Below are 25,523 nucleotides of genomic sequence, written 5' to 3'. Positions count from 1 at the left end.
GGCAGCGTTTTATAAAAATCCTTGAGATTTTCTTTAAGACCCTGGATTGTGGCAAACCTGTATTGGGAATTACTAAATTGGACTGAAGTATATTAAGGAGCATAATTGGCTTTTCTTATTAGTAATTCACATGCATTTTGAAAAAGTAAAGCTATTTCCTGAGTTGGACCCTTACTCCATTAAATAATAATTTTTCTGAAGTTGAATTGTATCCCAGAGGTTTCACTTGTTAACCAAGGAGAAGGCAGATGTTTTCATGTTGTTGGCCCAGAGACATTCTAAGTTTCAGATGCTGAATCCCAAGTGAACTTTTCAAAGCTTTCATAGGTGCATGTTTTTAAAACTACAGTTTAAATGGAATGGAAGATATAACTTGTGAAATGTAATTTAAAAGTCTTGGTCCTGTGAGGATGGTAATGTCATGATTCTAAGGGTGAGTAATGATGGGTTGCAAAGTACATAAAGAATCTATCAGAGAAAATAGAGTGTTGAGGTTACCAGCCAGGGCTTAGGGGTCAAGCAGTATGGACTTCATATAATACATTTTATAAAGCTGATTTTTAGTTGTAGAATTCTGAGCAAGTTACTCAGCATCTCTTAGCCTTGATTTTCTCATATTAAAAAAAAAGTGAGATGTGGGTACCAATAGCAGTTACAGAGTCTGGGGGGAAATTAAATCAGGTTATTTTAGTAAAGGGCTTAGAGTAATACCTGACATGTGAAAATCTCATAATTCATGAGAGTGGATGCTGTTCTTGTTTTGTTGTTGTCATTATAGACAGATTTTCATCTGATTTTAATTGTTTCACGGCTCTGTTATGAATTGGTTGGAAAAGACTACAAAACTTCATGAAGGACAAAATTTATATTTATAAAGAAATGATGCATGAACCTTGAAAGGGCAAACACCAAAATGTTAACAGGGATCTTTGCCAATAAATTAGGTTAATGAAGATTTTTAATTCTTTCTACGTGGTGCAAATACATTTTCCAAACTCTCTACTGATCAAAATGGCCTTTATGCTCTCCTCAGTTTTATTAACTTTAGACAGGTTTCTTCCTCACTATAGGCCCCTGACCTCCCTTTTCTCAGAGCATTTCCTTTGGAAAACTTGTAAATTTTTTCTCTGTCAGTTTGAGATGTAAAGGTTCTATAATCCAGAAATGTCTTTCTTAAGACCTGGGAGTCAGACCTTTGAAATGTAATCATGGGAGGAGAGAGAGCCCGGGAGGAAGAAGGCCTAATTTCAGTAAGGGACCACTGATAAACACAGATGGCCTACTTACATTGACTGAGGTATTAATTTTTAAGATGAGATTTTTTTCAGCCCACTTCTATTTGAACTTCATAAGAAATTGATTCACTCGTGGTTTCATACCTATTTATATCTGAATACCGATGTGTGCTTTTTTATGATCATATTTATTCTAATAATTTGTAAATCAACTAACAGATGACTTTGTTTAGGAAAAATGAAACGTGTGGCCTTCTGAACTTATCACTCCTAATAGATTTAATAATTTTTTTGTCCAAGTTTTGAATTACCATAGTTCATAAGGTTTAGGAAATTTGATTAAAAATAGTCTAAATGAAATAAGGGGTAAATAAAGAGCACCATTAAATAGCTGTTGATAGCTGAGTTATCTAAACAGATTTCATTTCCAGGCATAATTTATCTCCAATCAACGACCAATTCAGATGTCAAAGAAAATGTTTTTTACTTGAATTGCAAATTTCAGTTAATTGCATAATCACATTAACTAAATATCTTATCCCATTCTAGTTGTATTTTCATGGCATTTTTTGATTTAAATGTGAAAACAGGTACTTTGACTCACAATTGTGAATTTTAATGTTTAGTTGCTTAAAACATCCTCATCTCAACTGATATTCTATTCTATTTTATTTTGTTTTATAGAAGTATTAAAAGCTGTGGTATTATGTGGCTCTGACACTGAGAAGGTAAAATTTGGAGGCTATAGATTCTTTAGGCACTGAGTTTGATGAATTCGTTAGACTCAAATATTTCTTAAGGCAACAAAAACACCAGAAGTGATGTGAAAGACTTTCTCTTTTTAAATTTTAATTCAGCTAATTTCAGAACTAAGGGTAAAGAAGATACTTACATAGCTTATAGACCATCGTTACAACTTGCATATCATTCCCAGAAAGAAGCTGTCACAAGCAATTTGAGTAGTGGTTAAGAACAAGTACTCAAGAATTAGACAATTTTTTTTCCCTAAACTTAATTCCATCAATATTATTACAAGAAACAGCCTTTGTTCAGTTGTGCAAATTTATCTGAAGGATGCATTCTAGACAAGGAATTACTGAGCCAGTGGGATAGTACTTATAGAAATATAATTGCTGTTGCCAAATTCCCTTCTGAAGGGATTGCATCAATTTATACTCACACCAAGAGTGAATGAATGTGCTGGTTCCTCATGTATCTAATACTACTGGGTATTATAAAACACAATGACTTTGTTAGTTTGAAAGGTGAGAAAAATGGAGTCTCTTTGATGGTCGTATTATGTTTCTTTATGAATGAGATTATTTTATTTTTAAAAGTCAAAATGAATAAAAGTAGCCTTTCTTAGTGCCTCTGCATTTCATCCTAGAAGTTTTATGTAATAAACATATTTGGAGATACAAAACACATAATGAATAATACAGTTTTAGAAAAAGTATAGACATAACTAATCCTTTGAGGTTTTTTTGTTTGTTTGTTTGCGGTACGCGGGCCTCTCACTGTTCTGGCCTCTCCCGCTGTGGAGCACAGGCTCCGGATGTGCAGGCTCAGCGGCCATGGCTCACGGGCCCAGCCGCTCCGCGGCATGTGGGATCTTCCCGGACCGGGGCACGAACCCGTGTCCCCTGCATCGGCAGGCGGACTCTCAACCACTGCGCCACCAGGGAAGCCCCCTTTGTTTTAATAATATTTTAAAAATAGTGAATAGCATTCCTCAAAATTTTAAGTCATTTAAACCCTGGCCAAATTTTATATAAATGTTATACATTTGTCTAAAAGCACACTTATGTTTATATTCTACTTACATATCAAAATTTACTGAAAAACCTGAGAAAGTTAATTTTGAAACAAATTCAGTGTTTCAGAAGTTTAAGTTTTATGAAGTATCTTGCCATTTCAAACTAAAGTGTAAGTTTGATCTTACCGGTAATACATTCATTTGTAATTCTTTTCTAAGAAGCTTTTGCAATCACTAAAAGAAAGAACATGTGAAGTGCTATTTTTGAGTAGTAATAGCTATGGATGTTGATAAAATTTTGTTCAGATGATTTCAATTTCACAAAGAATACACTGCCAATCAAATTATTTGCTTGTCAAAGAAGCACTAACTATTGTGAAAATAACTAAAATGAACTTAAAGAAAAATTTGTTTTTATTCTCTAGGAAGTGAAAATTTTGAAAAAAAAATTCTTCTCTAAAAATAAATAAAATCCAGTTTATTTCAGGAGGTAAAGAAATCAAGAGTTAAATTAAAAGAGAAGATGCTCACACAGCCTTTGCCTAAAATCCACTTTTACTCAAGTATATACTCAGCTACAGCCTTGGTTTCCCAGATTCTTTCAATTAGCAGTGAGGCATGCGATATAATTTCCCACAATGCACTTAATAAATGGAGCTATACTTTTGAAAAACAAAAGCAGAATAAAAATATTTAAGAAAACTACATATCATTTTCACTTGCATAAAACAAACAAACAAAAATACCCAAAAACCGGTGAGTCTTTTTTAGTGTTACTCAGAAACGATGCTCTTTGTTTTTGGAACGTCCAAACACTCTTGACTTAACTCTCTATATTTTTCTTATTTATTTTCTTTGCCTCCAGGCAAAGATAGGCAAAGTATAGAAAAGACCATGAATCTCATATCTGCCTAATGTTGTTTTCTGTGAACAATGCCAGAGAAACACTTGAAATAAGTGATGATTCAATCTGCTGCGTTCTGAAAATTAATTGTGCATTTAAGTAGTTCTGGGGGATTCTATTCAGTGAGAATATTCAGGGCTTGATTTGTTAGCAAAGTCAGGCTTGATTCAGTTAGGCTTCCTGTAAGAAAGTTGGGAATGTTAAAACTAAGTCAACATCTTAATAGGAATACAGGCATATCTTGTTCTATTGCACTTCGCAGATATTGTATATTTTTACAAACTGAAGGTTTGTAGCAACCCTAAACTGTCAGATAACGTTTACCCTTTTTTTGGCAACAAAGTATTTTTAATTAAAGTCTGTGCATTTTTTAAGACATAGTGCGATTGCACACTTAATAGAGTACAGTAGAGTGTAAACATAACTTTTATAGGGACTGGGAAACCAAAAAAAATTATTGTGACTTGCTTTATTTTGATATTCACTTTATTGTGATGGTCTGGAACTGAACCTGCAGTATCTCCGAGGAATGCCTGTACTAAAAGTTATCCCATAAGCACTGGAGGTCCTGCATTCTGGAGTTTCTATTACTATCAGTTAAATAAGATTGAATATTCCTCCAAATACCGTTGTGTCTTTTTCCCACCACTATCTGCTTTACTGTTTTCCTTGACCTGGCTGTTTCTCACTGGGAAAATATCTCATGTGGTGTGTAAATATGGAATTAACACCTCCCTCATCCTGAACTAAAAAGAACAGGGCTGTTTCTCTCACTGGGTTCGGCAAACGTTCTGGAAAGGGTCACATAGTAAATATTTTTGAATTTGTGGAGAATAGGGTCTGTTGCAAGGACTTACCTCTGCCATTAAAGTAACCAGAGATGAGATGTAAAGAAATGGGTGTGGCTGTGTTCCAATAATACTTCATTGACAAAAATGAGCTGAAGGCCAAATCTGACCCATGGGCCTTAATTTACTGACTCCTAATTCTAACACTGCATACCTAAGTAGAAAATCAATTCCAAATCTTTTTGAGAGAATTAGTAATTTTTAAATTAAGGCCTCTGTAAGGATGTGGAATAAAATGATCTGGAAATTTCTTGCTATCCTGTTTTGCAGCCCAGTGGCTTAGAGCTTGTAGAGGGGAATTTTATACCTGAAAGAAGCAGTGTGCTTGATTGAACACTAACTGCACCCATTCCTTTTGGCCATATTTAGCAACTTCAGTAGGACAGATGCTGCTGGTTACCTACTCACTGGTCCATTCCACCCTCTTTCCTTACTGATAAAATCCAGATTTATCTGAGGCCTGGCCACATGCCTAGCTAAAAACCTGAATTTCCCCAACCCCTTACTTAAATGTCAGTAGCATGTGACATCCCCCTAGCAAATCGTATTCAAGTGAAGTCTACTTGGTACAGCTTCCACAAAACTGTTGTCTCTAAGGTAAAAATTGTAGAGTCAGCTTTTGCCTTTATCTCTTCCTTCCTCCTACTTGAAATGCAGTTTTGATACCTGATATTTCTCAGGTATATTGCAACCAGGAGGATAAAGTTGCAAGAAACTGAGAGCTGAAAGAAGATTGGGCTGTGGACTTCCTTAGAAAGTATAAGTACCATGGTATGCTTGAATATAGATTCTTGGTTAAGAGTAAAATAAACCTCATTTGATTATGTCACTGTAGCCAAGTTTCTGATACATATAGCTCAACTCATTACTAACTGATATCTTTAGCTTTAAAACATCATCTCTATTTATTGTGTGAGTCACATGATCCAAAATTCAATTTTATACCAGAGTCTAATTTCACTGATTTCTCATGTCTGTTCCTGTCTCTATTTTAATAGTTTCCTCTCAAAGACAGTTCTATTTCAGAACGACATTTAGGTAAGGAATTGAGAAAATCTCAAGAACACTTTCTCTGCGCTAAGAGTGTCTTAGTTTGCAGGTATGTTCAGATTAACTACTTCTGCCTGCAGTATTCTCAGCAGGCATTGTTGACCCTAAACTAGGGTATGAAAGAGTGGGAGGATGAAATGGAAACTGAAAGAGCTTTTAACAATCAATATAATGTTAGGTTGTACAAGGTGCTGAAATACAAGGAATTGCTCTTAAAGAAACAGCTGGAGAGCTGGGTCAGAGTGCATTAGGTGAAGATTTCTTTATGAACTGAATTAGGAGGAGGTGACCATAAAGGCATGATACAGCTGGGAAAGAAAGCTGCAGAGCAGATAATAACCTGCCAAATACAGATGGCCTCGTGACAGCAACCAAGCAATCTTCCGGGAGGGCAGAGGCTGGCCATGGGATTCTCTTAAGATTTCTTTTTTAGACTCCTAGGGCCTAGTGCAAAAACATTTACTTCCTAGAATGTCCCCACAAGGAATGTGATTCATTCTGTTGATCTTTAAAAATAAATAAACGAAAGATTCCCTTAAGTCCTTAGTCTTTTCCACATGTAACCGGGAGTGTTAGAAATTCGCATCATGCAGAAAAATCTCCATAACTGTTTGTTTTGATACCCATTCTAACTCTATATTTTGATATTTAGAGGTATTTCGGAAAGAAAGAGATTTGTAAAATTTAAGCATTTTTTGACATGAATAATACTTTTTAAGAAAAATTATAAGTAATTTACATACTTGCCTATAAAGAATGTATGAAACATTCTGGCACTTTCCACTTTTCCTCTAAGGAAATAATTCTGAAACTTTGTTGCGTGAGGAAAATTGTCTGGATTTTCCTGGTCTTTCTTTTGCTTCTCACATTGAACTTATTCTCCATGGTCTAGACTGTGATAGAATGCAAAATTATTTTTTCAGAAGCCTTGTTAACCAAGTATTAGTCTAATCAAATATTGACTCAAGACATAATCTTTAATTAATGAATTTTCATTTGCTCATTCCAGAAATGGTGGACTTCTCCAAACCTGAATATACTCTCTGCAGACACTTCATGGGAATTAATATTTTTCTAACATGGCAGGTGTGTTCTTATCACACTATGAACATGGAGAAGGGTGGAGATTAAAAGCCCTTTGACTTCTACTACTAAACCAGTCTAAAAAGCAATTCCCATTTCTAATCACCAAAGCAAAGTGCTTCCTTTGTAATGCTGTTAATCATTTCACAACCATAATCACTAGAGGTAATCGATATTGACATAGTATTGGCTATATTCTTGCCTGATTTAATATGGCTTACAAAGGCACTACCAACTTTAGCTTTGGTTATGCCGTGGTGCAGAAAATAATAAACATTGCAGTTAAAACCAAATAAAAATCTGTGCTTTGTATCACCGCTGACTTGGATCCTGACCATAATAGCTAGAGAAAGGAAGGAACTGGGTAACTTCTCAGAAATAATGGGAACACTAGAGCCATCCACTTGCCCTTTGAGGACTTCTCAGGGAATCCTGGGCCTTGCAAGGGGATGGTCTGGTGACTTGCTTGGGGCATATACTTTAATCACCTATGTATATGCTCCCCCCTAAGCCATGGAGGTGTCCCAGGCTACTCTGAGTTAGTAAGAGAATTTTTTTTTACATGAACCACATTTGCAGGTTGTCCTAGAATCCAGAAACATCCCCAAACTAGCACTTAGACAGCGGTGTCTTCAGGCTTGGCTATATCTCTCCTGAGCATCAGGCTCAGCCCATCCAAGAGCCCAAAAATGAGCCCAATAAGGCATCTCCAGGTCCTGACTGTCAAAGCACAGTTGGCTGACCACCAGCAATTAGATTTAGAGACTAGGAATTCATATTCCAGAATGTATAGGAAGAATCCTTCAGATCCTGTTGTGAAGTATTTAACTTAGCACTTGTAAAGAAGAGGATGGGGACAGAGTATCAGCCCCAGGTTCATTTCTTCTCAGCCATTCTTAGCTTGCTTGTGGCACGATTGGTCCTTGGAGCAGGGAATCCCATCTAGAGATTATACTCAGATGCATTCATCCTAGGCACCTCCTCCTGGTCAGTAGCCTGAACTGCAGCTTCTACAATGGGAGACTTAAAAAAATATTTTAGGTTATTTCAGTATCTGTGTTTGTACAGCTACCAGATCGCAGAAAAGATAATGGCATGCAGAAAAAACAGGAAATAAGGAAAGCCCCATTTCAACATGGAGAATTCTTTTGACACATAATACTTTTCATGTAATTTAATTCTTATATCTTGATCATATTGTTCAAATTATATCAACTCCTGTTCTCAATTATTATTTAATGATCTATAAATGTCTTCGAAATCATTTTGGTACAAAACATTTTGAAACAATGAACAATGCTTCAGAACTGGATAGACTTTTAATTTCATAAAATGGAACTATTGTCAATTTCTAGACTTTTACATACATTCTTCTGAGTTTTCCATACGCTAACGCTAATGAAGATTAGACATCCTGTTTTCAAGTCACAGTTCTTTTCTTGGCCTCTTCTTTGATGTGGATCAGTCATTCAACCTTCTATATGTTTGTTTCTTCATCTCTAAAATGAGGGTAGTCATTTTGACCTTTTGCACTGGGGTTTTGCTCTGCTGTGAAGAAAAGACATTAATGCCTGCAAAGTGCCCTTGGGATCTATGGAGGAAAGTCCAGCGATGGAAGGATTTATTCTGTTTCAGAGAGGAAAAAGAAGGTAGATACGCTTGCGTAAATTCATTTCACATGTGTGTTCTGCGTCAGTGAAGGTGAGCGAGAGTGGTTACTGGAGTGGGATGCTGTTCGCAGGCTTGTTCTGACTGGGAAGCAATAATATTGGGAGTATTGCTATTCAAAACACATGGAGACTCACTGCCCTGATCAATTTGCCTCTTTATTCATAGCTGAATTCCACTTGCAATGCACGTGCCAAGCATTCTTGTTGGCAGGTAGGGAAATAAAGATTGCTTAATTTGCGCTTTTAAAATGAACCTGAGAAAAAAAATTAAGTCCTACATATTTCATAAATGTATTTAAGCCAGTATATTTCCATAAGCCTTATTTCGCTTGTTGCTGAGAGAGAATAAAAAGCATTGTGAAAGCTGCAGAAGATACGTGAGCACTACTTTTTCTTCTTTACCTTGACCTCTGCGACAGTCCTTTATTGCATTGCTTCTGACCTGGGCAAAGACCATGTCAGGTACCCTGCATTCAGGACGATAAAGACCATCTGCTTTGCCATTTCCCTTAAATCCCTTTTACAAATACAAGGACATGAACTAGATGTCCCTATTTCCCTCTAGAAAATACTAGATGTCTAGTCTTTTACCCTATTTCCTGATTGAGTTCTGTTTTGGATAATATTAATACCCAACAGCAAGCTTCAAATAAACTTTATCAAAGAAAAGTTTGACAACAAATCATGCTTTAATCCAAAATTTATTATTTTCTTCAGTGGTGACATATGATCTTAGATTCCCCAAAATTACAAATATTTCCATCAACCATTATAAATTATTCAAGACAAGGGTGAGGAATATACCCAACATGCTTCCTTTTTCTGTCCTTTCCTTTAGAGAAGGCTCCACCCACAGATCTTGTAAAACCGTCCAGATGAAAACTAATCAAACATTCCGTTTTCAATAAGAATATGAGTCAAGTGCTCTTAATGGCTCCCCATCACCAGTTAAATCACGGGCTTCTTGTTCATCCTGTTCCTTGTTCGGTTCCATAAAATGTAACTGTTAATCTTACTTGTAAATTGATAATAGCTCATATTCATTGAGCATTTGCTGTATAGCAGGTGCTGTATATCAGGTGTTTTACCTTTCCCAACTCAAATAATAATCCCAAGAACTCTACGAGGTAAATCCTGATAGTTTGCCCAGTTACAAATGTAAATGAAGTTAGGGAAGACTGAATAACTTTCTTAAAGTATCAGAGCTAGTGTTACCGAATCCAAGCTTGTACTGCTCGCCCCATGACAGGTCAATAAATCGAGAATTGTTGGGACAAGGAATAGTGACTTTATCTGAAAAGCCAGCAGACCAGAAGATAGTGGTCTAGAGTCCCAAAGAACGATCTTGCCCGGGTTTGGGTGCTAGTGTTTTTTACAGAACAAAGAGGCCGGAGGTGAGGAGGTAAAGTTAAAAAGGTGATAAGTTGTTGCAGATATCTCCTGGCTCCTGCCAGACTCTGGAATGGATGTGTTAATTTCTTCTTTCCTGCAGCCATTCACAAGTGGGCCTGGTCAGGATGTTTGCTGTGAGTTTAAACAAAGGTATTTTAGCTTGCCGCTCAAGCATGGGAGGCAGGATTCCTGGAGATGGGTCATTTGATATTTTAAGCTATAGGCAACATCCCTTTAGTGATTAACTTGTAGCAAACACAATAGAATACAAAGGTTAAAGTAAAAGAAATGGGAGGAATTCCCTGGCGGTCCAGTGGTTAAGACTTGGGCTTTCACTGCTGTGGGCGGGGGATCAATCCCTGGTCAGGGAACTAAGATCCCATATGCTGCAGTGTGGCCAAAAAAATAAGTAAAAGAAATGGATCCAATATGGAGTCAAATTTGTTCTTCCCTATTACACTAGTGAGTGACATAGACAAGATACAAATGCAGGTCTGATTTCAGAATCGTTGCCTTAACCCCTACAGGGTGTTGGCTACCATCCAAACCCCTCTGGAAACCAGAGACTGTTTTAGTCCCTGTATTGTTAGGTGCTACTTTCTGTCTTTCTTACTTCCCCTCACAGTGAGTTTCAAACTCTCACCTGCTCTAACGCATTCACTCTGAGTTCCTACAGCTATGCAACTTATAACTGAGCTTCTGTATTTCTTTGTAAATGTGTGAGGGAGCAGTTTTTCCTTGTCTGGATCTGATCTCATTAAGAGCTGACCTACTATATACCCACAAGAAACTTTTGTTTTTGTCCAAATGTTTTCGTTCTTTAAATTGAGTAATATTACTGATAATTATAATGTGCCATTGCTTAAATAAATGAATTTTTATCAGAAAAGGGGAAGAAAAATAGAAACTTGGGAAAATCTGAACTAAATGATCTTCCTGGCAAAATTTGACCTCTGGATTCTTGGAAATCCTCTTTAACCATCCAGTATCAAACAGTCCTCGTTTCATTAGACAAATCAGCTCCTGGAAGGGTCTTTTATAACAGGCATGGTCCCCTTGAAGTAACCTGTTACAGAAATATTGGACTTGCAATTAACATTTTGTTGTAGTTTTGTGGAGGGGCATTGAAAACTCCTATTATAATAATTGTGGATTTAACTATTCTCCTTGTAGTTTTATCCATTTTTTCTTTGTGTATTTTGAAGCTATGTTATTAGGTGCATAAACATTTAGGCTTATTTGTTAACCTGATTAATTTACTTCATCGTATGATGAAATACACTTTCTTATTCCTAGCAATATATCTTTGCTCTAAAATCTATTCTGTTTCATAGAGATAGAGCCCCCCCATCTTTGGGGGTTATATTTCTGTTTTTGTGCCAGTACCATACTGTCTTGATTACTGTAGCTTTGTAGTATAGTCTGAAGTCCAGGGGCCTGATTCCTCCAGCTCCGTTTTTCTTTCTCAAGATTGATTTGGCTTTTCGGGATCTTTTGTGTTTACATACAAATGTGAAATTTTTTGTTCTAGTTCTGTGAACAACACCATTGGTAGTTTGATAGGGATTATATTGAATCTGTAGGTTGCTTTGGATAGTATAGTCATTTTCACAATGTTGGTTCTTCCAACCCAAGAACATGGTATATCTCTTCATCTGTTTGTATCATCTCTAATTGTTTTTTTCAGTGTCTTACAGTTTTCTGCACACAGGTCTTTTGTCTCCTTAGGTAGGTTTATTCCTACATATTTTATTCTTTTTGTTGCAGTGGTAAATTGGAGTATTTCCTTAATTTCTCTTTCAGATTTTTCATCATTACTGTATAGGAATGCAAGAGATTTCTGTGCATTAATTTTGTATCCTGCTACTTTACCAAATTCATAGATTAACTGTAGTAGTTTTCTGGTAGCATCTTTAGGATTCTCTATATGTACTATCGTGTCATCTGCAAACAGTAACAGTTTTACTTCCTCCTTTCCAATTTGGATTCCTTTTATTTCTTTTTCTTCTCTGATTGCTGTGGTTAAAACTTCCAAAACTATGTTGAATAATAGTGGTGAGACTGGCAACCTTGTCTTGTTCCTGATCTTAGTAGAAATGGTTTCAGTGTTTCACCATTGAGAACAGTGTTGGCTGTGGGTTTGTCATATATGGCCTTTATTAGGTTGAGGAAAGTTCCCTCTATGCCCACTTTCTGGACGGTGTTTATCATAAGTGGGTGTTGAATTTTGTTGAAAGCTTTTTCTGCATCTATTGAGACGATCATGGTTTTTCTCCTTCAGTATTTTAATATGGTGTAGCACATTCATTGATTTGCATATATTGAAGAATCCTTGCATTCCTGGGATAAACCCCACTTGATCATAATGTATGATCATTTTAATATACTGTTGGATTCTGTTTGCTAGTATTTTGGTGAGAATTTTCGCATCTAAGTTCATCATTGATATTGACCTGTAGTTTTCTTTTCTTGTGACATCATTGTCTGGTTTTTGTGTCAGGGGGATGGTGGCCTCATAGAATGAGTTTGGGAGTGTTCCTCCCTCTGCTATGTTTTGCAAGAGTTTGAGGATAGGTGTTCACTCTTCTTTAAATGTATGATAGAATTCGCCTGTGAAGCTATCTTGTCCTGGGCTTTTGTTTGTCGGATGATTTTTAATCACAGTCTCAATTTCAGTGATTGTGATTGGTCAGTTTATATTTTCTGTTTCTTCCTAGTTCAGTCTCAGAAGGTTATGCTTTTCTTAGAATTTGTTCATTTCTTCCAGATTGTTGATGTTATTGGCATACAGTTGCTTGTAGTAATCTCTCATGATCCTTTGTATTTCTGCAGTGTCAGTTGTTACTTCTCCTTTTTTATTTCCAGTTCTATTATTATGAGTCTTCTCCCTTTGTTTCTTGATGAGTCTGGCTAATGGTTTATCAATTTTGTTTATCTTCACAAAGAACCAGCGTTTAGTTTTATTGATCTTTGTTCTTGTTTCCTTTATTTCTTTTTCTTTTATTTCTGATCTGATCATTATGATTTCTTTCCTTCTGCTAACTTTGGAGTTTTTTTGTTTGCCTATAGCAGTTCCTTTAGCATTTGTTGTAAAGTTGGTTTGATGGTGCTGAATTCTCTTAGCTTTTGCTTGTATGTAAAGATTTTACTTTCTCCATGGAATCTGAATGAGATCCTTGCTGGGTTGAGTAATCTTGTTTGTAATTTTTTCCCTTTATCACTTTAAATATGTCCTGCCAGTCCCTTCTGGCTTGCAGAGTTTCTGCTGAAAGGTCAGCTGTTAACCTTATGGGGATTCCCTTGTATGTTATTTTTGCTTTTCCCTTGCTGCTTTTAATATTTTTTCTTTGTATTTAATTTTTGATAGTTTGATTAATATGTGTCTTGGTGTGTTTCTCCTTGGATTTATCCTGCATGGGACTCTCTGTGCTTCCTGGATTTAATTGACTATTTCCTTTCCCATATTAGGGAAGTTTTCAACTATAGTCTCTTCAAATATTTTCTCAGTCCCTTTCTTTTTCTCTTCTTCTTTTGGGACACCTGTAATTCAAATGTTGGTGCATTTAGTGTTGTCCCAGACATCTGAGCCTGTCCTCAATTCTTTTCTTTCTTTTTTTTTTATTCTGCTCCGTGGTAGTTATTTCCACTATTTTATCTTCTAGGTCACTTATCCGTTCTTCTGCCTCAGTTATTCTGCTATTGTTTCCTTCCAGATAATTTTTAATTTCATTTATTTTGTTGTTCATCATTGTTTGTTTGCTCTTTAGTTCTTCTAGGTCCTTGTTAAACGTTTCTTGTATTTTCTCCATTCTATTTCCAAGATTTTGGATCATCTTTACTGTCATTACTCTGAATTATTTTTCAGGTAGACTGACTGTTTCCTCTTCATTTGTTTGGTCTGGTGGGTTTTTACCTTGCTCCTTCATGTGCTGTGTATTTCTCTCTTCTCATTTTGCATAACTTACTGTGTTTGGGGTCTCCTTTATGCAGACTGCAGGTTCACAGTTCCCATTGTTTTTCGTGTCTGCTCCCAGTACGTAAGGTTGGTTCAGTGGGTGTGTAGGCTTCCTGGGGGAGCGGACTGGTACCTGTGTTCTGGTAGATGAGTCTGGACCTTGTCTTTCTGGTTGGGAGGACTGTGCCTGGTGGTGTGCTTTGGCGTGTGTGTGAACTTATTTTGATTTTAGGCAGCCTTTCTGCTAATGGGTAGGGTTGTGTTCCTGTCTTTCTAGTTTTTTGGCATGGGGTGTCCAGCACTGGAGCTTGCTGGTCATTGAGTGTAGCTGGGTGTTAGCATCGAGATGACGATCACTGGGAGCACTCTCACTGATTGATATTCCATGTAGCTGGGAGGTCTCTGGTGGTCCAGTGTCCTGAGCTCGGCTGTCCCACCTAAGATGCTCGTGCCTCACACCCGGCCAGAGCACAAAGACCCTGTCATTCACACAGCTCAGAAGAAAAGGGGGGTAAAAATAGAAAGAAAGAAAAAAATAAAATATTTAAAGTTATTAAAATAAAAAAAATTATTAAATCTAAAAAAGTAATAAAGAAATAAGAAAGAAAGAAAAGAGTTACCAAACCAATAAAGAAAACCACCAAGGGTAACAAGCACTAAAATGTATAGTAAAAAAAGAAGAAAAAAACAAAAACGGACAGACAGAACCCTAGGACAAATGGTAAAAGCAACCTATATGCACAAAATCACACAGATAAGCATACACATACACACACTCACAAAAAGGGAAAAAGAAAAAGTTATATATATATTATAAAAAAGAAAGAGAGCAACCGAATCAATAAATAAATCCACCAATGATGATAAGTTCTAAGTACTAAAGTAAGATAAAAATAAAACCAAAAAGAGATTAGATGCAGAAAGCAAACCCCAAGTCTACAGTTGCTTCCTAAGTCCACCACCTCAATTTTGGGATGATTCGTCGTCTATTCAGGTATTCCACAGATGCAGCGTACATCAAGTTGATTGTGGAGCTTTAATCCGCTGCTCCTGAGGCTGCTTGGAGAGATTTCTTTTTCTCTTCTTTGTTTGCACAGCTCCCAGTGTTCAGCTTTGGATTTGGCCCTGCCTCTGCATATAGGTCCCCCTGTTGCATCTGTTCTTCACCCAGACAGGAGGGTGTTAAAGAAGTGGCTGATTAGGGGGCTCTGGCTCACTCAGGTCAGGGGGAGGGAGGGGTATGGCCTGCAAGGCGAGCCTGCAGCGGCAGAGGCCTGCGTGACATTGCAACAGCCTGAGGCACGTGTGTGTTCTCCTAGGGAAGTTGTCCCTGGGTCACGGGCCCCTGGCAGTGGTGGGCTGCACAGGCTCCCAGAAGGGGAGGTGTGGATAGTGACCTGTGCTTGCACACAGGCTTCTTGGTGGCTGCAGCAGCAGCCTTAGCATTTCATGCCCATCTCTGCTGTCCGCGCTGATAGCCGTGGCTTACGCCCATCTCTGGAGCTCATTTAGGCGGTGCTCTGAATCCCCTTTCCTCGCACACGCAGAAACAATGGTCTCTTGTCTCTTAGGCAGTTCCAGACTTTTTCGTGGTCTCCGTTCCACCTAGCTTTGGTTCACTACCCCCCTTCAGGCCGTGTTCACGCAGCCAACCCCAGTCCTCTCCCTGGGATCTGACCTCTGGATTCCGAACCTTAGTTCCCAGCCCCCACTCACCTCAGTGGGTGAGCAGACAAGCCTCTCAGGCTGGTGGGTGCTGGTCAACAGCGATCTTCTGTGCAGGAATCTCTCTGCTTTGCCCTCTGCACCCCTGTTGCTGTGCTCTCCTCTGTGGCTCTGAAGCTTCTCCCCTGCCCACCCCCATCTCTGCCAAAGAAAGTTTGCCTCCTTCACAGCTCCCTCTGAGAGGTGCAGGTCCCATCCCTATTCTTTTGTCTCTGTTTTTTCTTTTTTCTTTTACTCTACCTAGGTATGTGGGGAGTTTCTTGCCTTTTAGGAAGTCTGAGGTCTTCTGCCAGCGTTCAGTAGGTGTTTCGTAGGAGTTGTTCCACATGTAGATGTATTTTTGATGTATTTGTGGGGAGGAAGGTGATCTCTATGTCTTACTCCTCCGCCATCTTGAGGGTCCTCCCCTCCATCTTTTTTTGACTAGTGTTGACATGATATATTTCTTTACATTTTTTTCTTTTAACTCATCTTGTCTTTATTTTGAAGTTTGTTTTTATAGCCAATGTATAGTTGATCTTGCTTTTTTTTAATTGAAACTCTCATTCTGTACCTCTTAATTCCAGTGTTTAGACCATTTACATTTAATTTGGTTAGTGATATATTTAGATTTTGTGATATTGCTATTTGTTTTATAATTGTCCCATCTATTTTAATTTCCTTTTTACTTTTTTATGCTTTCTTTCGGATTGAGTAAATTTAATTATTTTCTTTTATCTTCTTTGGTGTCCTATTGGCTGAAACACATTGTTTTGTTATTTAAATGGTTGCTGTAGGTTATATAGTGTATTTCTTTAACTTATCACAGTCTGCCTTCAATTGTTACTATATTATTTCATGCATAGAATAAGACCTATCAATATTATATGTCATTTCTCCTCTCTTGGGCTTCAAGCTATCATTGTCAAATATTTTATTTATAAATTTTTTATAAACACCAAAATACATAGCTATTGTCTTTTTGTTAAATAGTCCAGATACGTTCAAATAATAAAGAATATGTCTTATTCATCATTATAGTTACTATTTCTGGTGTTCATTCTTTTTTGTGGACACATATATCTACCTGTTAGTATTTTCCTTTTCTTCAGTGATACTCTTTATTTCTTATCATGTGGGTGTGCTGCTGTTAAATCCTTTCAGCTTTTAATGTTTGAAATCATCTCTATTTCACCTTTTTTAAAAAAGGATATTTTCACTGCGTATAGAATTTTATTTTGAATAGTTTTAACTTTTCTTTCAGAAATTTCAAGTTGTTGCTCCATTGTATTCTCAATTGCCTTTTTCCAGTGAGAATTCTTCTGCCATCCTAGTATTCATTCTTCTGTACAGAAATATATCTTTTCTCTCTGGATGCTTTTAAAATTTTTCATTTTTTTCCTGGTTTTGAAAATTTTGATTATGTTGAGCCTTGGTGTAGTTGTCTTCATGTTACTTGCGCTTGAGGTTTTGGGAGGTGGGGGTGGGAATCTGTGGATTTAGAGTTTCCAGAAAATTTGGAATATTTTCACCCATTATATTTGCAAATATTCCCTCCCCTTTCTTCAGAGACTCCAATCACGCAATTGTCCACTGTGTCTTTTCTACTTTTTGAATATATGGTATACAGTTATAACTGTCTTAATGCAGTGTTCTGCCAATTCTATCATCTGTGTCAGTTCTGTATTGGTTTTAGTTGGTTGACTTCCTTATTTTTGGCTGTGTTTTGGCACTTCTTTGCATGTCTAAAAATCTTTGATTGTGTGTTGGATGTCATTAATTTTCCCTTGCTTGTGAATTTTTGTATTTTTTAAATATTCTTGGATTTGGTTCTGAAATGCAGTTATGTTACTTGGAATCAGATTTATACGTTTACTTCTTGATAAAATGATGAAAATCATTTGTTAGGCAAATGTAAAATAGTGTTTAATCTATGGCTAATTATTCTCTAGTGAAGCAAGACTCCCTGAATTCTCTACTCAATGTCCCAAGAGCTTTTCTAATTTTGTTGGTAAGAACAGGCACTATTCCTGGTTCTATATGAATGCTAGGCATTGTTTCCTTTAGTTATTGCAGGTGGTTCTTTTCTTGGCCTGGAATATTTGCCTCACACACATGCACTGCTGATCAGTATGGTGAAATTTTGAAGGGCTCCCTCTGCAGATCTCTGGGGGGATTCCTCTGCATGGTCTTGAGCACTCGGCATGGGCCAAGCCAAGACTGTGGCTAGAGGTCTTCTTCCAGTTTTCTGTGTTCCTTAAAAGTATTTTAACTTTGCTGACTTCCTCAACACAGCAATGCTCCATCCCACCCCCCAATCTATCTTAACTTTTCCTGTGTGCTTCCAAAGCATCTTGTGTCCACTCCTGTTAAGAAACTCAATACTATCTTATAAAAGTATCTGTTCATTTGTCTGTCTCCCTTGAGGGAAAAATAGTTGATTTGTACATTTCTATATCCCTAGTACCTAGTAGGAGTTAACAGTATTTGCTGTTGGATGAATGAGACCAAATTCTCAATCATTTCTGTAACTCAGATATAGGAGTACAGTATTGGAATCTGAAAGGCTAATGAAAGAAACAGGTATACCTGGAAGTTTCAAACAGGATTCCAATAATGAGATTCAAGTATCAGATATTGTGAGTAAATGAATCAGCTTCCTCTCCTAGGTGGTTCAGGTTTTATATACCAGTAATATCAAATATTAAATAAATATATTGTAGAGTATTTTATGTTCAAAAGTAACTGAGAGTTAAAAAAAAAAAATCCCTCTCCTCTTTACCAAAGTAACCATGGTCTTTCTTTGATGCAGTTGAACTACATTCTCTGTGGGCTCCTAAATTATGTTGCATGATTTCCAAAAGGTCTTTACTCATAAGATAAGCCTTAACCCCAAGAACTAGATGATTGTGCAATGGGGTCTGAGGAAGTGTGAGTAGAAGGGTAGTAGAAATGCAAATTTTTATAAGCCTTTCTGTCTTCTGACCAAGGCTATCCTTTAAGTTTTAGACCCTGTGCTGTTATCAGCTCTAGAGAATTGTTGATCCTTTTTTTTTTTCTGATAACCATGGGCCATAATTTTATTTTTTGAAAACTTCTGGTTTTTAAAAGGCTCTGAAGCTTTTGTCAAAAACTGAGTTCAGGTTGACACTACTCTTCTCCCTGTGGCTGTTTCTAGTTCTGTGAAACACTTGTTCTTTGTGCTCAGAATATTCTCTCTTTGAAAGAATACTCTACCTCCTTCCTTAAATACTTAGCCTGGAAGCAGTTATTTGGCTATCGTCTCCCCTGAGTATGTTCCCTTTCAAGAAGGAATCTAATGATTGTAAAGGTCTTGGCACTTGTTCTATGGGGGGGGGAGGGGATAGTCTACTACAAAGTTATTATCTCACTTGATAGCTATGTAGTTTTTGTCATTCCTGGAAAACATGTTTTTATACTTGATTTGGGAAATAAAAGCAGATTAAACGGACACAGATCTCAGGTAGTTTAAAGTCACTTTATATGGGTTAAGAAAGGCTAATCTTCAAACATACTCTTAAATCAGGATTAAGACCCAAACTTCAAGATGCTCATTTGATTGTGACTGTTTCTCAATTTGTTCAATATCATTAGGTGAGCTTAATGACAGATTCTGAAGTAGAAATCTGAACAGGTAATGAGTAACATCCAATCTTCATGTAAGCCAATTGTTTTACAGAAAAGATTAATTAAAAGAAGTAGTAATTAAATTTAAATCAAGCAAGGCCCAGCCTCTATCCTGAGTTTAAATCCCTGACCCATTTTTTTCCTTCTGGATACAATACAGAAATTTGAATTGGATAAATATCTCCACCAGAAAAAAAATGAGTTAAGAATTGCATTTAGAACTTTGAACTAAATCTTTTCACAATAACAGATGTTCTTTACTGAAACAAGCTCATTTCACCCAGTGTATTTAATCACACCAATTTTCAGGAATGAGAGTAAATATGTTTTATAAGTGAGAGGGCTGGAGACAGTGCATGGAGGAAAGTGCATCCCATAACTTCCTCTCCCTTTATACACATTTATATATTGCATATTTTCCCCATTTATGTTTTCACAGGCACAGAGATGATTGCAAATACATACCCACGGTGGTCCTTGTCAGGACTGGGGTCCAACTTTGCAGCACATTTCTGCAGTGACTGTGACAAGCTTTGATAAATAATCCAGTTGACAACTAAATTTATCTTGGAGCAGAGAATAGAATTGATGGAGAAGTTGCTTTTACTCTCCCTATCCAAAAATTCACCTTTGTACCCAGGACAAAGTTTAAAAAGGAAGTTTTTGGTTGGAAAAAGATATATTACTTATTCATAGTGTCCTTTCTGTTTGTCTTCTTTTGTCCACAGAGACTGAAAGAATTAAAGCAACGTGAATTTGCTAGAAATGTAGCTTCCAAGTCATGGAAAGATGAAAAGAAACAAGAAAAAGCACTTAAGCGACTTCATCAGCTGGCTGAGTTAAGGCAACAGTCTGAATGGTAAGAATTAAAGGTGCCTAAGATGGTTCAAAACTCTCTTCAACTTCTGGGGAAATTTCAGTGATAAATTTACTTGGTTCAATATAGCAATGTAAACAAATTATAATTAATCAACAGATATATCTGAAGGCAAATGTTCCTAATAATTAAAAGTCTATAAATTAATGACTTTGACATCTGGGTTTTTTCTTTCCCAGTATGGTTAATGTGTTCTTTAATGAAATGATCCAAGAATGATTCTAATATACTAGCATTTATTCTATCCAGGTGATTTATATGGATCTATATATCTCTTTCTAATTATTTTGAGTTTTGTAATATTAATTTTGAAAACCATAAATAGCAATGCATCTTTTTGGGGAGGAACTAAATCTTCTGCACACACCTGAAACTAGAATAAATGGTACTATCATTGTCTGGATGACAAACAAGATGTAATTAATGCAGTTAAATCTACCACACAGTGCCGTTTAAGTTGACAATTATAACAAGCATTATACTAATACATTCTTGTAGCTGAAAAATAGAAGTTTTACATGAGCTTAGAACTGCTGAACGTTTTGAAGTGAGGAGATTGTTACCTGGAACTCAATTACATTTGCAAATTGTGATTTGTGTTCATATGAATCATAGTGTAGAACACTAATGTAGCTAATTAATGTAGTTGACAGCATTCTGGTGAATTGTAACACTTATAGCTCTGTGCCAGAATTTAAACTCCTATTGTTTAAATGAAAAACAATATACAGGACTTCCCTGGTGGTGCAGTGGTTAAGAATCCGCCTGCCAGTGCAGGGGACACGGATTCGAGCCCTGGTTCAGGGAGATCCCACATGCTGCAGAATAACTAAGCCCGTGAGCCACAACTACAGAGCCTGCGTGCCACAACTACTGAAGCCCATTTGCCTAGAGCCCATGCTGTGCAACAAGAGAAGCCACCGCAATGAGAAGCCCACACACCACAACGAAGAGTAGTCCCTGCTCGCCGCAACTAGAGAAAGCCCACGTGCAGCAACAAAGGCCCAAAGTAGCCAAAAGTAAATAAATAAATTTATAAAAAAAGAAAAAGAAAAACGATATACAATAAGCTTGGGAGTGAACAACTCAATTATATTAGCATAAAATATTAGACCTCATATTTACTTTTAAGAAAATATTTATTTTTTAGGATCAATTGTGAGTAAAGACACAGTATTCAGCCTTCAAATATTCATGTATTTGCACCACTGTCTTAGAGTAATTTAATTTACCTATAAAAATACAAGAAAATATAATCATATTAAAAATAAATGAGAAATTTGCTATAAAGAAAAAATAAAGGTTGGAAGACCATGTGTCCAGAGGTGAGGTTAATACAAAAATGCATGCTCTTAGGGAGCATATGATCATAGAAACAGGACACATATCTGGTACTGAACTTTTTACTTGCCAACACAATGAAGATCTTAAAATATGTTATTCAAACACATTGTCAATAAGATATCAGACAGCCCTTGTCAAAACAGGACTTAGAAGGAAAAGTCTAATGGTTATTAGGTGGCATGCAGGAGAAAATTGAGGGAAGATAGTTAATTCCCGGGTGATTAATTATGAGGTACAAAAAAAACTGAAAAAATAAGACAAGCCTTGCTATAGAGATACACACTTTAGATAGGATCTTTAAGGCCACACAACAAAAAATCTGAGTAGCCTTAATGTAATTTTGGTTCATCTGTTACTACGCAAGTTGTCACACTTTGACATTTCTCCTTACTGATTCTGTATTTTCTTTTGGGAGAAATAGACAAAGGATCAGAGGAGCCTTAATGATGATGATAGTGATGGTGATGATGCTTTCATTTAGAAGTTCTAAGTTTGTAGATCTACCCATGAAGTGTCTTCCAAAGTAAAAGAAATTAAAAGATATACTCTACTGGGGTTGAGCTGCTCTTTTAAAATCTTATCAATTAAACAGACACAAACCTAGCCATATCCTCTATAGAGTAGGTGGGCTCTCTAAGTCCCAATCTGATCATATTGTTAGGGAAATGATGGGTGTTCAGCTTTCCAGATACATAACTTGGAGCTAGGCAAATTACTTCATTCTTTTTCTATTACCTTCCATCTGCACTCCAGGCAATTGTTCTCTCTGATTAAGTAGCCTCATGGCCTAAGGGAAGTCACTTAATAGCATTATTAAATATTTTCATTTTGGCAGCTGAATTGACAAGTGAAAAAAAAAATCACCTGGGTTACTTCTCCCCTGGAAAACCTTTGTCCTTTATTCTCATAAAGAGGGCTTCTGAGTAAGATGCTACAGATAACAAGAAGGTTCTTCCATGGCCCTGTGGAGAAGAGAGGTGAATTTACTGGTAGTAAGAATATTTGAATCAGACTGATGAAAAAAATGATGGCAGAAAACTGTTAATGGATCTTGAAAAGGGCAGTCAACCTTGGTCAGCTCTTGGGTAGATCAACCCAACATGGTTCCTCAGCAAAACTAGTTCTTTTATTGGGGGAGGGGAGAGATTCACTCTGTTTGCAAACTTCTACTATGTGTAAGTCTACGTATAGTGCATCTTGATATGGACATTTTTTCAAATTTTAAAAACTGTGGAACCATTGATTCTGAGAATATAAAGGTCTTTACATAAGAGCTGGATAATGTGGGACATTAGGAAATTACATCACTTAAGGAAATCATGTTATTTTGATGTGCTTTGTTTCCTGTTTGGAAAATGTACTTCTTGAACAGGAAATAATTAAATTGTGCATATGCTGAGTTACCAAGAACTAGAAGTTGGGGGGAACTGTCAGAGTGGGCAATCCATTAATAAGAACTAAAGGGCTAACTAATGTCATTTTAAAATTATAAATAATTATGTAAAAAATACAGAAATAAACTAAGTGTTCTAGAGGAGACAGTGAAATCATAAATGAGGGTATGACTATAAAGATTAAACCTTTAACTATGTCATAAGGCATAAACTTGAATTAAAATAATAGAATTTTAAATACCACAAAGAGAGAAAACTAGGATTTTAAAAAATAATAAAAGTAAATTAGATTTAAAATAGGGGTAGGGCCTTCCTTGGAGGTCCAGTGGTTAAGACTTTTCACTTCTGATGCAGGGGGCTCGGGTTTGATTCCTGGTCAGGGAGCTAAGATCCCCCAGGCCTTGCAGTGTGGCCAAAAAAAAAAAAAAAAAAATTACGATAGGGAAATTAAAGTTTTCAAAGCAATGAGATAAAAGTTTAAAGCATAAAAATAAGAGGTATAAAATATTAATAATGAGGATAAAATGTTAAACTTGTGACAAAATATAATCATAAGTGTATATTGAACTGTAAAGTGAGAACAAGAATAAGGACAAGGAGAGCAAAATGTAATACAAAAACAATAAGAGCAAAGAGGTTTAAAAATATTTGAAAGAATATAAAAGGAAGAAGCTTACACATATTAGAAAGATAAATGGTAAAAGGAAACAGCAATACAGGAAAGAATGTTTAGACTAACATAAATCAAAGCAAGAAAATGCACAAAACTCTGCCAGAATAATAAGCAAAAATATTATATTATTAAGGAAAAAATGGAATATAAAAATAGTCAAATATCTGCATCATAATGGAATCAGAAGGGGTAGAGTGATGATATACATACACCAGACTTTTGAAATAATTTTTGCTAAGTGTAGCACAGATAATATCAGATTGAAGTTGCTAGAGAAGGTAACTTAATGCAGATGTATTACCCCTACTTATTCCAAAATAATGGAAAATATGGAAAAGAATCTTTTTGGCACTGAGGCAAAATTCAGTGCTGCAGGTATTTCTAAACCTCATCCTTCTATCCACAGGCTACAGGCACCTTTTCAAAAGACCAATAACTATAGTAAACCTCTATTCTTCCTATTTCTCTTTATGTTTGAAAGAAATATCCAGTAATTTGTATACCATCTTAGAGTATTTCCATTTCTCATATTAAATATGCCTAAACACCCTCTCTAAAGAATGTAAAACATGATTCAAAAAAGAAGATTAATGTGATGAATAAGAGAAAAGCTTTCATTATGAAATAGTTACTGTAAGGAGCAGACACTTTAAAATTTTTTCTGAAATTAGTTTTCCACAAGATTCAAAGGAACACTACAGCTCTAAAGCTACAGACATTATTAGTTCATGGAGAGAGGGCAATCTGAAATCATTAAGGACTGGTGGCTAAAATTATTGTTTGTAAATTAAAATTTGTATGGGTGTAGTAAACAACATATTGGTCACTGTAAAATATTGAATCCATAGAATAGAAATTAAAAACAAAATTTTTTTTCTGAACCAGAACAAAAGACTAAAAGTACTAGAGTACTAATATAAGTAGTAAGACTGAAAGATATATTCATGAGAGCAAATAAATTTAACTTATAAATTCTAGGATAAGAAACTAGGACAGGGAAGAAGAAATAATCAGAGACGTCAGAGAAGAAAATGTATCTGAGCTGAAGAAAGTTGAATTGGAAGTGCCCAGAAATACTGGCAAAAATTAACCAAAAGAGATCAATTTGTAAATATGGCCTGGTAGTGTTATATATATATATAACACTTATGTATGTGTGTATATATATATATACACACACAAAATTTGTTGTATGTAATAAATATAACAAAATACATTATATATAAATAAAAAGGAAAATTTACAAAACCATATAAATACATGAGCAGATCTGTTTCAATACGAATGAAAGGAGGCTAATTAAATATGTCTCTGTAATAGTAAACATATAAAGACAGTGAAGCAATGTACATGAAATTTGGGGGACAAAAGGAATATGACACCAGAGTTCTATGACAGTTGGCTGAATAGTTAAGTAAAGGCAATAAGAATTTCTCAGATGGAGGGCTAGGAAAGGACTCCTCCCCGTTAAAATTTAAGCTACATATGGAAAAGATATCAGTTGTTTTAGTACTGTTTACTCAAGCAATAAATGACTGCATAAAAATGAAGTAAAATTTGAAAATAGAAAAAGGCCGACAAAACACATCCAAGAATATGAAAAAAAGGAAAAGAAAGCCAACTCAAAGCAAACAAGCAAAGCAGCTCAAAGCAAACCAGCTCAAAGCAAGAAAAAGGAAAAGAAAGCCAACTCAAAATGATGTGATTTGTATTGCTTTCCCTCCAATAAGATTTGTTTTGTCATAGGGGTTTCATAGATAGAACATTAGAGGCAATTTTAATCTGAAGAGTTTCATCTCTTGTATGTATGGCTCTTTCCAGTTTTCTGACTGAATTACTAGTTAAGCTCAATAGAATGAATAATCTTTAAAGATCTGTTAAAAGATAAAACATATATGCAAAAAAAGATAGAAGAAAAATATTTTGGTGAGTAAGAAGCTAAAAAAAGGATTTCAGACTAATTGAAGATATTGAGATGGCATGTAAATGA

At 36.1% G+C, this 25,523-nt stretch overlaps 1 protein-coding gene across 1 annotated transcript in view; it reads left to right on the top strand.

Moving 5' to 3' along the window:
* The window catches only part of ZNF804B (zinc finger protein 804B), a 477,650-nt gene that overhangs the window by 447,889 nt on the left and 4,238 nt on the right, over positions 1–25,523 (top strand). Inside the window, exon 3 of the mRNA XM_024755078.1 lies at positions 19,974–20,104. Coding sequence (XP_024610846.1) covers positions 19,974–20,104 — 131 coding nt within the window. The remainder of the gene's footprint in view (positions 1–19,973; positions 20,105–25,523) is intronic.

The sequence above is a fragment of the Neophocaena asiaeorientalis genome, unplaced genomic scaffold, assembly GCF_003031525.2.
Source record: "Neophocaena asiaeorientalis asiaeorientalis breed wild unplaced genomic scaffold, Neophocaena_asiaeorientalis_V1.1 scaffold36, whole genome shotgun sequence".
Taxonomy (NCBI): domain Eukaryota; kingdom Metazoa; phylum Chordata; class Mammalia; order Artiodactyla; family Phocoenidae; genus Neophocaena; species Neophocaena asiaeorientalis.
Note: the sequence above shows the minus strand (reverse complement) of the source record. Positions and strands in the feature narration are given on the sequence as shown.